Here is a 15510-nt window from a genome sequence, read left to right on the forward strand (position 1 = left end):
GTCTCTCTCGACCTCGGAGAGAGAGAGCGGCGTGGAGCCGACTTCGGTGCCAGCGACGGCCGGTGCCGAGAAGGCGCTTCTGCCCGCCGATTGACCAGCACTCAGTGCCGAAGGCGGAGGGGTGAGAGCCGCCTCCATGAGGAGCTGTTTAAATCTGAAGTCCTGCTCCTTTTTTGTTCGTGGCTTGAAAGCCTTGCAAATGTGACACTTAGCTGTCAGGTGCAATTCCCCGAGGCACTTCAGACAGGAGTCGTGTGGAGCTCTTGTCGGCATCGGCTTGCAACAGGCCGAGCATGGTTTGAAACCCGGTGAACCGGGCATGGGCCCCGGCACCGGGTACGGGGCTAATCCCCTCTTAACTATATTACACTAACTATGCTATAAACAGAAACTAAGTATAACTATATAAAAAAGTTTACAACTATCTACACAATAATGAACGAGAGAACTAAGAGTAGCTAGGGAAGTGGAGGTCAGCTAAGCCATGCTCCACTGTTCCAACGACCGACAGGGGCGGTAAGACGGAACTGAGGGGTGGCTGGGTCGACAGGGGTATATATCTGGTGCCACAATGGCGCCACTCCAGGGGGCGCCCAGCCGACCCACCGAGTGTTGCTAGGGTAAAAAGTCTTCCAACGAACGTGCACGCAGCGCACACATACGTAATTGGAATCGATATGAGCAATCACTCGAAGAAGAATTTTATATTTTGAAACAGTTTGGGCTCGAGTTTTTTTTGTTTGTTTGTTTTTTTGGGGGGTGCGGGGGGGGAGAAAGAGATGGACACTGTCCCATCCCCAGCACCATAATACATAAAAGCTGGGAAGGGTATGTAAATGAAAGGAGTTAGCAGCACTTGTCAAACTAATAATGGCTTCTATTGAGCCCTGCCTCATTCCAATACAATAAGATACATATTGAACATGTGTCATTATGCCATGCATACACACATGCACAACCTACCTTAACTCTGTCAGTAAGAACTCTTTAAAAAAAAACCAAAACTGTAGTGAACCAAATGTCAGACCCAAGACTAGACAGCAGGTACCTGGATTCTACAGTAAATGCCTAACCACTAGAGAACACTGCCTCCCAGCCAAGACACTGAACTTCCTTCCGGATTTTAGATTACCCCCTTTGAAAAACTTAGTATTAGTTCTGGCCCAGATACCCCGAAGTCAGTACTCACAGGATATGCCTTCTCCCTCTCTGCCACCACAAATATACACGAGGGGAGGTGAAAGGCAGAAAAGAAACCATTTCCACACCAAATTTTCCAACTTCCCCTCTTTTCTGGAGTATACAGAAACCTCTCTATAGATTTACCTTGTAATAGTACAGTTATGTCTCATTTTTATAAGATATTTACCCTTACTAAAAACCCCTATAATGTTTTGAGTACACTAGATTAGCACTGATTAAAGTGTTGGTTTTGTATCTTCTTAGTGAAAGCTGGCCAGGCACTCTGCAATCCAACATCCCAGCTCAGGTTCCATTAGGTATAATAATACAGTAAGAGGCTCAATAAAGACCATAACAATTTTCAAAAATTCCTTCAAATTTCTGTTAAAATTTTTGGTAGAAAAAGTACATTAAAAGTCCTGTTATTTTAGATGCATCACAGACAGACCAGAGTAAGTAAGCACTTTATTTATTTATTTGGTGGGGGAGGGGAGAGGGAGTGTAGGAGCAGGATTTTATAATTGTACTATGAGAATTAACATATGATTTATTTTACCCTGTCAGACACCCTTTTTGAATAGCAGAAAGGAATGACAGACCAGAACAACTAATTATGGTCACTCTTTTGTTTTACGATAAGTTACAATGTCTACTATGGTTTCCTATATGTATTACAAATTAGGCACTCTAGTTAAATATATATTTCTTTGTTTTGAGGTTTTAGTAAGTAAGAAACAGGATCTAGTACTGTATCTATGTTAAGGAGATTAGAAGAAATGTTCAAGGCCTGAAGCCCCAATGTGAAGTGTTTTAGTTATAAGATTTAGCAAGGCTTGATTTACAATGTATTCCACTGAATATAAAATGCTGTCTTATACATTGCTGTCTTATACCTTTGAAGGTTTCTGTAAGAGATTGTTTGTGTGAATGGGGAATAAATGCATCAGGAAAAGATAAGGTATGAAAGCCATCACAAATGTCCAGATCGTCAAGAAAAAGTGAGAGACCTGGAAAGACCAGGAGACAATCAGAAAACATCCATTGTATCCAATGCTAAACATGTTAGCAGAATTGACGACCTCAGAGGTGAGGCAGGAACCCCCAAAGGCAAGACAACAAATAGAAGATAATGATGGGAAGCACGGCAATAACCATCAAATGATAACAGCAGAAAACCCCAAGATTAACACCATTTAAGGACTAATGATTACAGGATGACATTGCAAAATGCATCAACTCAAATGGGAATTTACAACTATAAAGCTGAGGTGTTTTCCATGGAACTCTGGGTTTAGTCCTGCAAAGCCTCGGAGCATCGGATCCCGTCCCACAAGAGCCCAGCTCCTCACTCATGCTCAATTTAAACTGACTCGAGATACAACAGACTGGTAACTATAAACATCAAGTGGTGGGGGAGAGGGGGAGAGGGAGAGGGAGAGGGAGTAGCATATGCTAAATGTTGTATTTTCAATAAATGTGGCGTATTTGCCTTCTCCTGAAATGATCCTATGTGCTTTGTATGAGCATAACAAGAGAAGAGAGCAGGGAAGAAAAGTATAATCATTCTAAGTTGTGCTGTTTACCTGACAAAAGAGAGCCGATTCTTCGGTGACTCATTAAACGTTTTTTAACAGCATTTTCAAACAGCAGCCGAATGTTGTTTTTCACCGTTTCGAGATCCAAACCTGCCACAACAGGAAACAAGCAAACAGCTTTGTTTCAGGGGTTTCTATTAAGGCTTTGCTGAACTAAACTAAATAAGAATACAACATTCTTTGCTATCAAATAAATTTCAGACAAGGATGCAGGAGCTCCAATGTATTCGCAGGCAGTCACACACAAAGAGAGCTCCCAAGCATCACACTCGTACAGTATAAGGTTTCTTTTCAGCTCTTTGTCAAATAATTCTACCACTTACGCCACACAATACATGTTACATATTCATGAAAAATTAAGCAATGAATTATTCTGATTAATTTAAAACAAGGTTATAAAAATCAGTTCTTTGCTGTGTTACCTGCAGGCAGATTTTCCACTGTATCATAAGCAGCATGCAGAGGTTCATCTTTACAGCTATGGAATTTTACCAGTTCCACTGACACAACTTTGCCAGATGGTTTTAAATCCAAAACTTCATAATGTCCCGGAAGAAAAGGCTCCACTTTAGGACAAGTGGACATGGAGTGCTTTAAGTTGACAAGACCTGCAGACATGAAAACATATGGAGAAGAAATTTTCAGGTGTTTGAGTATTTACCATGTCCCTCATCATAGTTCCTGAGCTGCTTATAATTAGAACCAAAATATTTTTCTCCAGATTATCTGTTATAGTCTAATTCTGTCCTGGCTGGTACAAGGATGAGAAAAAAAATATGCTGCCTGAGACCTCCTCTGGTGCAGGAGTCCTGCCAACAACAGATTGGGTTGAGACATGTTTTAGAGTTGCAACAAAGTGAACTGCAAACACAGATAGGGTGTGCCCTGTAACTAGCACTTGCTGCTAACAGCAGCATGCAGAGCATGATACCCCCATCTAGCTATGATCAAGCCACCAAAACAACAGACAACAACCTCACTGGGGTCATGGTTCAGAGGCTACCGTATTATCTCTTCACTCTATGGAGAAACCCTACCTACCTTGTTGCCTGTGTGGGGAAAGAGGCTCTTGACACTCACTTTGTCCCCTAATGCACCAAAGGGTCTAGTCCTGTGCTTACTGAAGTCAGTGTCAAAACTCCCATTGACTTGCATGGCACAGGATCAGGTCTCAGTGCCGCAGGGCAAACTTTACTGTAACTCAGCTTCTAACTGCTAAGTAGTATTTTACTACTGGGATGTTTTAGGGAAAATATGGCATAATTGAAGACAGTGACAGGGTCAAGTGCAGTACATTTACTGCCTGTGTGAGCTTGAAAGAGAGAAATTAACAAATTTACATATAAAACCTAAAAGAGGTTAACAAAAATCAGTAAGTGGCCAAAGTCTCTACAGAGTTGATATTAAAATAAGTAATATTTATATCAATTTAGTAATTCCATAATTACTAAATTATAGACTCAGAACCTGAACATGTTGTTTCTAATAAAGGCCTCAGGATCAGACTTGCATTAAAATTGCTAAGGGCCATATTTTACTTTAATTCTACATGTCAAACTTCTGGTGAAATCACAGGGACTATTTTGCAAAAACTGAACAGGGAATGTCCCACATGGTTATTTGGATATAGCCAGCTGAATTTCAAAACATCAAGTTATCTCAGCAGTGATACGGAAGGGAACTGAGAGCTGAATCCAGGAGCCCTTATTGGAGAAAAAGATATCATAGGCAGTTAAGCACAAATAAAAAAAGACTATAGGAATGAGTCTCTGAGATTGCATCATTACAATGATCGAGCTAATTTGGGTGCCAACAACTAAACACACATATAGCAGTTCAAGGGTAAATGTGAGGAGACAAGAGATTTATTTGTATCTTGTTCAAATAAACTCCCTTCCTATTCCAGTTTGATAGTGTTTATACATATTAATGTCTATGGTTCCAGCATTTCATTGTTTTTCTAAAAATAAAGAACAGGTAGAAGTAGGGTAACCACACATCCCAATGTTATCAGGACCTTCCTGATATTAGGGCCTTTGTCTTATATAGAAAGTGTGGCCAAAACTGTAGCACGTGAGCCGCATGTGGCTCTTTTACAGTTGAAGTGCAGCTCCCAGAGCCCCCAACATACCCCCCTCTCATTTTCCGCCCATAAGACTGGGCAGGTGGGAGCTTGGGGCTTTTATCCTGTGGCAGGGTGGTGGGACTAGGGGCTTCTGCCCTGCAAGGGGGGAGAAGGGGTGTAGGGGCTTTAGCCCAGTGGGGGTGGGGGCAAATTGGTGCAGAAGCCCTGCACCACAGCAGGCACCGCCCTGCAGGTCACGTTGTGCATGTCTTGTGGCTCTCTAACCTCTTGTATACGGCTCGGAGGCTCAGTAAGTTTGGCCTCTCTTGTTATATAGGCAACTATACCCCTCTCCACCTCTCCCCTCTTACACTCAAGAAAAAAAAAGCATCTCAATTTTTCACACTTGCTATCTGGTCACCCTAGGTGAAAGTATCAGGTCTAATTGAGACTGACTTCAGCTGACTCCTGTATAACTGATCAGAATCAAGACCTCAAATATTATCTGAAATTAGATAAAGATACCTGGCAGTCATAACTATGTAAAAGTAGATAAACTGATTTTTAGCTATGTTAAAAGGTCATTTATTCAACTCTAAAAAGTCTTCCTATTTTATAAAATGTCTATCTTGAGTTCTATTTACATTTAAAAAACAAAAAAACAAATGGGAACCACACGATTTTATTTGGTACTGACCAGATTCAATTGCCAATAATTTTGTTGTTCATTTTTATATATCCTTAACAATCATTAAGAGAATGAAATCTGTGTTCCTCCAAGATTTTTTATATTTTGACTCAACAGCGGTGATGATGAAGCTGATTACTGAACGTTATTGATTTTACCTTTTGCCTCAGAGCAGACACCCAAGAATCCATCTTCAGTCAGCACCTTAAACAATGGTCTGACTCCATATGTATCTCTTCCCAGAAACACTTTCCTGTTTGCAGTGTCCAATAGGATGAACGCAAACACACCATCTAGCATGGAGGCTGTTTGTTCTATTCCTCCTCTGTTGTAAAGATGAAGGATTACCTCGCCATCTACTAAAGTTTGATATTCAAATCCAAACTGCTTTTGCAGCTAAAGAAAATAATTAGAAAGAAAAAGAGATTAGCATTCACAGACACTGACTGCATTCATTTTTACCTAAAATAAAAAGGAACATTTACTTATTTGCAATTAAAAAAAGAATATAGATTACTTTGTGAATAAGAGTTTGAAAACTTTATAGATGTTTTCATATAAGCAAAGGTAAGGATACACTTGTGTTTCAGATCTGATCTATTCTATTCTATTTGCAGCTCTGCCGCTAACTTCCTCTGCAACTCACATCAGGGACAAATTTTCAAAGGTAGCTTAAAATTGTGTGCACTTCAGTTGCTGGGTGTAAAATTTGAGACACCCTGTGTCTGATTTTGAGAGACATTGAGCTCACTTAATCTAAAATTAAATCTCTTAATGGGAACAATAATACTTATCTACCTTACAGGGGTGTGGGTTGCTTAATTCATTAATAATTTTAAAGCCATTTGGAAATTAACCATATTTGCTTCAATTATATAATACAATCGTAATACAGGAATAATACTTTGACTGAGAATTTCATTTTGCCAATTTTAATTCCTTCAGTTAAACAAACCAATGTTTGTTCGGTGAAATTTAAGATTCTTCCATAAGCAAAAAAAGCAGTTTCAGATGCCAGAAGTTTTAGCAGCTATGACTCATGAGTATGCTTCATGCCCTTGTTGTGCTACTTTTTTAAATTATTTCAGCCATCTACTGGATGGTAGAAAATCATCTAAAAATATTCTTTTTTACAGTTGCTGTCTTACAGGTTACTATCACTATATTTTTGATAATTTAATAATACTTTTAAAATCATGAGGTGAAATCCTGGCCTCACTGAAGTCAAAGGGAATTTTGTCATTGGTCACCATGGAGCTAACCTATGGTTCTTTAACAAATAAGCTCCAAAAACATACTTGCCATCTGGAAATCACTCTCTTTACTCAAATTGTTTTTAAAACTACATCAGTGCATACATCAGTTTATAACTCCCACTGATGGCAATGCAAGTTTTGCCTGATTAAAAACTGCGGACTCATGTTCAAAGTCTGTTTTAGAAAGCAGTAAGTGCTACTGAAAACGACCGTAACATACTGCAGAACACAGCAAGTATTGCAGAATGATGATACAAGGGACTCAGCATTGCTTTGCTCTGCAGTATGTTGGATGATTCTCAGTAGCTTACAGCAAAAAAATCAGACATTGAAAAAGCCACACTCTGCAGCACTTAGTTCGTCAAACTGCCAGTGACATCAGTGGGAGCTTGACTGAGTTAGCAAAAGGCCCAACTCTGTAATGCTAACAATCACAGCTGCTACTTACCCATACGTTCCATATTTAACATGCTGGTGCCACTGACTATATATAGGCCTGAATTCAGGAAGGTACTTATGAACGTGCATAACTTTAAGGATACGGACAGAACGACAATAAATTAGGGCCGTGGTGCCTGGTTTTCAAAAGGTATTTAGGTACCTAAAGATGTAGATAGGCACTCTTGAGAATCCCATTAGATGCCTAAGTTGAGTACCCAATTCCCAAACATTTCAATGAGATTCAGGACTGGTCTACACTAGGAACTTACATCAGCAAAGCTACATCCTCACCGCTGAGAGACGCAGCTATGCAGACGTAAACCCTGGGTTATGTCAAAAGAAGAATTCTTCCGTCAACCTAGTTACCACTTCTAAGGGAGATGGATTGACTACAGGGATAGGAGAACCCCTCCCGTTGCTACAGTGCACATCTACACTGAAGCAGTACAGCTGCGTCGCTTTAAGTGTAGACATACCCTTCAACACCTAACCTGTTTAGGTGGTTTTGAAAATTCCACTAGATCCCTATCCGCATTTTTAGGTGCCTAAATACTTTTGAAAATCTGGCCCATCGTGAACACTGTATTGATCTATATTAAGAATATTTAAGACATGTCCTACCTCATCTGATATGAGATTAAACAGAAACATAAATAATCCTCTACTGTCCTAGTTGTAGAGCTCCCCCAAAATAATCTGCAGAATACCAAATTTAAGAGGACTTTTTGTGGGGGGAGGTGGAGGTAGGGTGACCAGACAGCAAGTGTGAAAAATCAGGACAGGGAGTGGGGGGGGGGGGGGGGGGTGTAATAGGAGCCTATATAAGAAAAAGCTCAAAAAATCAGGACCGTCCCTATAAAACTGGGACACCTGGTCACCCTAGGTGGAGGGGGGGACAGGGGATTTTACATTTTTTTTTTCTAACTCCCAAATTCTTTATTAGTAAGCACTGACTATGTGCTTACCCCTTGGAAGCTTAAAATTGGAGTAGATTTCTTTACTAAGTTATTTTTCTTCTTTCCATTTATACATAATCACTATTTATTATAAATATTTGAAGCACTATTGTATTCTGAGTCTCTCTCATGTACTTATGAATTGACTCCAGATTTTCACCCAAACAGTTTGTTTTTGAAGTTGCATCATTTGATTTGCTCTGACATTCTAGTCCACAGTGTTTTAGAGAAGTTCCAAATCTTCACCAGCACTGAGTTACTACAGATCACAGTTTTTTGTTTTTTTTTTACCTGTCTGAAATTGTAGATTTCTCCATTGTAACACAGCCATAAATATGGAAACTTCTTCACCCGAATAGGCTGCATGCCATATAATTGATCAACAATCGCCAGACGATGGAAACCAAAACAACAGTTGGTGAAGCCATTGACGTTTTCAAAACGAAATGCATCAGGACCTCGGTGAGCTATTTTCATGGCACTTAGACACTGGACAGAAAGGCATTCATCACTTCCAAAAAGGGCCCAGATACCACACATTTTGAAATCTCTTGCAGGCTGTGTCACAGCTACTTAAAATGAAGAACCTGTTAACAGAAAGATATGTCATCATACAATGTGTTTTAGCTACAGCAGATACCTATTAGGGGAAGCATATTTTAATTTACTGAATATGAATAATTGAACACTGTCTTATGAAGAAAGTAACTTTTTTAGGCCTTGTTGACAGAAGGCTGATTAAAAACAAAACCCAGAAAGAAAACTTCAGGATACCTTGCACAGCCCAAGAAACTAAGTTTAAGCTCAGTTTTAGATTCAGTAAATATGTTTGTGGCTTATTTTAGACGTTTCTTGCTTATAGAACACAAATTCATATTCCAAGTACAGTATCATAGGTTGATCAGATATGGTCAAGAAGTAGGAATTACTTTTGGTCCTAACTTGGCAGACATACCTGACTTTCTGAGTCTGATAAGCAAGAGCTTTAGTTACTCTAAGTTTAGATAATTTGACTGAAGACTCTTAAAAGATCTTGCTGGCAAATGCAAATACACCTCTACCTCAATATAACGCTGTCCTCGGGAGCCAAAAAAAAATCTTACTGCATTGTAGATGAAACCGCGTTATATCGAACTTGCTTTGATCCACCAGAGTGCACAGTCCCGCCCACTCCGGAGCACTGCTTTACCGCATTATATCCAAATTCATGTTATATCGGGTCGCTTTATATCGAGGTAGACGTGTATCTAGTGAATCTAACTTATGAAATGAACCACTCAAGTCAAAACATTCCAAATGTCAAGGTGTATCTGGCAAACAGACATTTTCCACATATGCAATATTTTTATTCCTGTTTTCCTTGTTAATGGTTATTATTAAATCACATGTATATTGAACAGCTAGAATCCATGTGCTGTTTATGTAAAAACCTGATATAGACTGGGTTAGTTCTTTTTACAGGCATGAAGTCTAGATTTTGGCCAAGAAGCCAGAGACCTAGTAAACAGTGAACAATACTAGCTAAGAAAGACAGAGCAAACAAAAGACAACTTTGCTTTTTGCTAAAATAAGCTTGGTCAGCAAAAAGCCAGGAGGGGAGCCATAATTGGTGTCTTTATCTGAAGCTGCAAACAGACCAAAGGAATGAAAGAGGCCTATTATGCCTGTGTCCATTCTTTCTGTAGAAGGAGATGTTCTCCCCACATATCAACCTTGAGTTTATGGAAAAGGTTCAAGCATGTCAGTATGAGATATAACATCCTCCCTATTACTTCCCACCGATACCAGTGCTCGCCTTTAAAAGCACAAATGAGCAACTGAAAAACAATTTCTACTACCATGTACTTTTCAAATGTCTTTTTGTTTTAACCCCTAGGTATGTACCTGTTGGACAATCAAAATGGCTACTTCATTCCTATGAACCCCAAAATCAGAATTCAACATATATTTTATTTTATACATTGTTTGAAGTACTAACTTGAAACCATGGGCGGAGACATTATGTAATCTTTGACTACTGGCTACTGTGCTTATTTTGTCTTGCTGCTAGACCTATCCAGAGGTTTGGGACTACCTACCCCATCACTTTCCTCCACCCATGGAAAATCCATATAATCTACTGTAATCAACTGATTGGCAGTGTCTCTGAGACTAATAAGCAAGGTGATACTCCACCAGCATTGTGCATAACAAACCCACCTGCTTGATTCTACACCATGTCCATTTTGTGTTCCATCATATATAATGCACAAACAGTTCAAGCAACTCTTTTAACTTAAAAACCATTCTTCAGTCCATTGAGTAGGGTGGGAGGAGTGTTTGGGATTTCTTTAATTTTTTAAACAATTACCAAGCCTATGGCCTGTCTCACTCAGGAGTGTGAAAAAACACCCCCGTGCGCTGCATGTTTCAGCGCCGTAAAGTGGCAGTATAGACAGTGCACCAGCGCTGGTAGCTACTTCCCTCGTGGGGGTGGGTTTTTTACAGCACTGGGAGAGAGCCGCAGCAGTGCTTTAACGTTGCCAGTGATGACATACCCTATTTTAAAAGAGATAAACTGAAAAACAGAAGAACGTGTTTTTCCTCTTATTTACTTTGTGTATTTGACCGTACTTTCTGCATAGTCAATTCAGCTGTTTCACTATTTTGTATTTCCTCTATTGTTTGTGTGGGTCTTCCACATAGCAACGGCGGGGCGGGGAATTGTGAACAGAAAACAGAAATGGAGTTGCCAAGGCACAAAAATTGGCAGGCAGACACAGAGGTAGATGTAAGTACTTCAAAACTACTTTCACTTTATTTTTAATTGACTAGATTTCAAATTGGCAGTCTCTCTTTAACACTGCAGGACAACTTTTTTCAAATGTTTTGACCATGCAGTGAATTTATGCGGGGGGTAGGAGGTAACCCCATTTCATTCACCAAAATTTCATCTAAAACCTCTCCTCTCCCCAGTAGTTTCAACGGTGATACACAGCCCAAGTAACACGTACTGCTTTCTTCATATCCTCTGCTTGATGCAATTCTGGTGTCTTCCTCTGATGCAATTCTTAGAGGAGTACAGCTTTGCACAGCAATGAGTCAGGCCATGTCTACATCTAAAATTTTGCAGCGCTGGTTGTTACAGCTGTATTAGTACAGCTGTATAGGGCCAGCGCTGCAGAGTGGCCACACTTACAGCAACCAGTGCTGCAAGTGGTGTTAGATGTGGCCACACTGCAGCGCTGTTGGGCAGCTTCAAGGGGGGTTCCGGGAACACGAGAGCAAACCGGGAAAGGAGACCAGCTTCGCCGCGGTTTGCTCTCGCGTTCCCGGAGCCACCCAGCAAACCGCAGGGAAGGAGACCTGCTTGCTCGGGGCTCCGGGAACTAGAGAGCAAACCGGGAAAGGAGACCCGCTTCGCCGCGGTTTGCTCTCGCGTTCCCGGAGCCACCCAGCAAACCGCAGGGAAGGAGACCTGCTTGCTCGGGGCTCCGGGAACTAGAGAGCAAACCGGGAAAGGAGACCCGCTTCACCGCGGTTTGCTCTCGCGTTCCCGGAGCCACCCTGCAAACCGCAGGGAAGGAGACCTGCTTGCTCGGGGCTCCGGGAACTGGAGAGCAAACCGGGAAAGGAGACCCGCTTCGCCGCGGTTTGCTCTCGCGTTCCCGGAGCCACCCAGCAAACCGCAGGGAAGGAGACCTGCTTGCTCGGGGTTCCGGGAACGAGAGAGCAAATCAGGGAAGGAGACCAGCTTCGCCGCGGTTTGCTCTCGCGTTCCCGGAGCCACCCAGCAAACCGCAGGGAAGGAGACCAGCTTGATTACCAGAGGCTTCCTCCTTCCACGGAGGTCAAGAAAAGCGCTGGTAAGTGTTTACATTGGATTACCAGTGCTGGATCACCAGCGCTGGATCCTCTACACCCGAGACAAAACGGGAGTATGGCCAGCGCTGCAAACAGGGAGTTGCAGCGCTGGTGATGCCCTGCAGATGTGTACACCTTCAAAGTTGCAGCGCTGTAACTCCCTCACCAGCGCTGCAACTTTCTGATGTAGACAAGCCCTCAGTAAGCCTCTCCTCTTAAGGACTGCATAGCCCACATGAAGCCCCAGTGGCTGAGGTTCCATGTGGGCTGAGGGAACTGCCCACACAAATCAGTTTACAGGATCAGGACTTTAGTAGGGACCAGTGTCTTCCCCTGTGTACTCATCGCCTAGCAAAATGGGGCCATCAACCTTCCGGTCTTCTAGGCACTAATGCAACACACGCAGTAAGGCCCCATTCCTCCAGTCACGTGCCATGAGCAATCCCTAAGCAGGCGGGTAAGAGTTTGGAGGATCGGGGCCTACCGGAGAAGCTGGCAAAAGATAGACATTAACATGCTTAACGGAAGTGACCAATGCCACCATCAGAAACGGCTTTTATGCTCAGCTGCCCCTGGGCGTGCGCCATTCCCCGCAGCCGGAGGGCGCGCTCCGGGAGGGAACCCAAGCCGGCAGGCGGGGAGCAGGGCACACCTCGGCCAGGCACAAACCAGGGAGGAGCTCCCCGGGGACAGCCAGCGGCTGCCGCGCACAGCAAACCGCCGCCGCCGCCCTCCCTGCCCCGTTACCTCTGCTCCGCCTCCAGCGCCGGGCAAGCGCCAGTAACCCCCAGCCAGATGCTGCTAGGGAGGCTCCTGCTCCCTCCGGAGGGTCAGGATGCTGCTAACCAGACAGACAGACGGAGGCGACAGCCTTCCCCGCCCCTCCTGGCCTGCAAGCAGCGCCGGTGAAACCTGGCTCCTCCTCCCGGTGTCTTCCTGCTGCTGAAACACAGAGCGAGGTTTCATCATGCTGCCCGCTCCAGTCTCGCCACCAGGCAGGGAGGGGCGCTGCGCTCTGCTCTGCTCTGCTGAGCACCTGGTGGTTCCCTGCCGCCAGCCATTTCCTGAGCCTCCCCGTAAAGCGGGCAGGGGAGGGGAGCCTGGCAGGCTGTTCACAGGGAACGTTTCTCCGGAAAGAAAACAAACTCGCTCACAGGCACATAGACAAAACACGTGTTCTGTGCCGGATTAAATACAAATATTAAAACAGTAGTGTCAAAAAAATGTCCTTGCTAGGATGAAATACAATGAGCATAGCACACTAATGGTGTATCCAGTTGTGAGGAAAGCAGGGAGGCTATAACTATTCCAGCCAGAGACATATGGTATTATATAGTGAGCAAAGCCATTTATCATTATACACGAGTAGATACAATTAAAGTTGATCAGAAAGCACAGTTATACCATTATCCCACAAAAACTATTTCCAAAGGTCCTAATCCCCACACAATCCATTGTCTACAGCCAAGCACTGAGGTACAACCGCATCTGGTCCAACCCCTCAGACAGAGACCAACACCTACAAAATCTCCACCAAGCATTCTCAAAACTACACTACCCGCATGAGGAAATAAGGAAACAGATCAACAGAGCCAGATGTGTATCCAGAAGCCTCCTACTGCAAAACAAACCCAAGAAAGAAACTAACAGGACTCCACTGACCATCGCATACAGTCCCCAGCTAAAACCCCTCCAATGCATCATCAGGGATCTACAACCCATCCTGGACAATGTTCCCACACTTTCACAGGCCTTGGGTGGCAAGCCAGTCCTCGCCCACAGACAACCTGCCAACCTGAAGCATATTCTCACCAGTAACTGCACACTACACCATAGTAACTCTAACTCAGGAACCAATCCATCCAACAAAGCTTGATGCCAACTCTGCCCACATATCTACACCAGCGACACCATCACAGGACCTAACCAGATCAGCCACACCATCACCGGTTCGTTCACCTGCATGTCCACCAATGTAATATACGCCATCATATGCCAGCAATGCCCCTCTGCTATGTACATCGGCCAAACTGGACAGTCCCTACGGAAAAGGATAAATGGACACAAATCAGATATTAGGAATGGCAATATACAAAAACCTGTAGGAGAACACTTCAATCTCCCTGGACACACAATAGCAGATTTAAAGGTAGCCATCCTGTAGCAAAAAAACTTCAAGACTAGACTTCAAAGAGAAATTGCTGAGCTCCAGTTCATCTGCAAATTTGACACCATCAGCTCAGGATTAAACAAAGACTGCGAATGGCTAGCCAACTACAAAAGCAGTTTCTCCTCCCTTGGTTTTCACACCTCAACTGCTAGAACAGGGCCTCATCCTCCCTGATTGAACTAACCTCGTTATCTCTAGCCTGATTCTTGCTTGCATAGATATACCTGCCCCTGGAAATTTCTACTACATGCATCCGACGAAGTGAGTATTCACCCACGAAAGCTCATGCTCCAATACGTCTGTTAGTCTACAAGGTGCCACAGGACTCTTTGCTGCTTTCCCCATCATTTATTATTATAGGCACCCCAGTGCAAAGTGGTAGTAGACAGGGCCGGCTCTAGGTTTTTTGCCACCCCAAGCAAAAAAAATTTTGGCTGCCCCCCACCCCAGCCCTGGGCTCCCCCCCCCATCTGCTGCACCAGCTCTGGGCTCTCCCGCACCACCTCCACGCCCTGTTGCCCCAGCCCTGGGGTCTCCCTCCCCACTGCACCGTCCTGCCACTCCAGCCCTGGGTCACTAGTAACTCGCTCCCAGGGCGAGTCATTCAGCAGGAATTTTGGATGTGCACAGAACACAGACAGGATTGGTTCCCATATGGTTACAGAACTGCAGTGAAGTGGAACAATTTTCAGCTTGCGTGATTGGAGGCTACCTGGATGTATATTATAAGACTGTCCTACATAAATGAAGAAAAGTTGAGGTGCCTTTATTATTCTTTTGTTCCACTCTTTGTTTCTGTGGGGAATTTTCCAATGTAATATCACTGTCTTCCTTTGAAACAAATAAAACTTAAAAAAACAAAAAAGGCAATGGCTCTTGAAAATAGTAATTCCAGTCCTAATAACCACTGGAAGCATTTATTGCTCAATTTTATCCTACTTTTTCTACAGCAAGTTACAGTGGATCGGTATCTTTAATTTGGGAGAAATGAAGTAATAGCTGTCCAAACTGAGCTTGAGCACTCCTGAATTTTGAGGGTGTTCAAATCTGGAAGACAGGTGCTAGATTCCCTTTCTGAATATTAGCTAAATCTGGCAAGGAAAAGTCAATTTCTGTTTCCATGGCCCAGAAGTGGACAACCTCCTACATGCCTGGTACTGCATCTAAAGCTGCCCAGGTCCTCTAGTAGAGCTTCCCCTCCCTTACTTTTCATTTTAAACTATAGTGGGATCCACGTAACTCCCTTGCTAGGCTTCAGATAGAGAAGTGTACTGTCCACGTAGTCCACCCAATTCTTTTTTGGGGGGCTGCAAG

The 15510-nt window shown here is 43.2% G+C and overlaps 1 protein-coding gene across 1 annotated transcript in view; it reads right to left on the bottom strand.

Moving 5' to 3' along the window:
• The window catches only part of ASNS (asparagine synthetase (glutamine-hydrolyzing)), a 28377-nt gene extending 15349 nt beyond the window's left edge, over window positions 1-13028 (bottom strand). Inside the window, exons 1-5 of the mRNA XM_030550634.1 lie at window positions 12774-13028; window positions 8475-8770; window positions 5689-5926; window positions 3200-3385; window positions 2766-2867 (exon numbers count right to left, since the gene is read on the bottom strand). Of these exons, the coding sequence (XP_030406494.1) occupies window positions 2766-2867; window positions 3200-3385; window positions 5689-5926; window positions 8475-8723 (775 nt within the window). The 5' untranslated portion in view covers window positions 8724-8770; window positions 12774-13028. The remainder of the gene's footprint in view (window positions 1-2765; window positions 2868-3199; window positions 3386-5688; window positions 5927-8474; window positions 8771-12773) is intronic.
• Window positions 13029-15510: the final 2482 nt, after the last annotated feature.

The sequence above is a fragment of the Gopherus evgoodei genome, chromosome 2, assembly GCF_007399415.2.
Source record: "Gopherus evgoodei ecotype Sinaloan lineage chromosome 2, rGopEvg1_v1.p, whole genome shotgun sequence".
In the NCBI taxonomy this organism is placed as follows: Eukaryota; Metazoa; Chordata; order Testudines; family Testudinidae; genus Gopherus; species Gopherus evgoodei.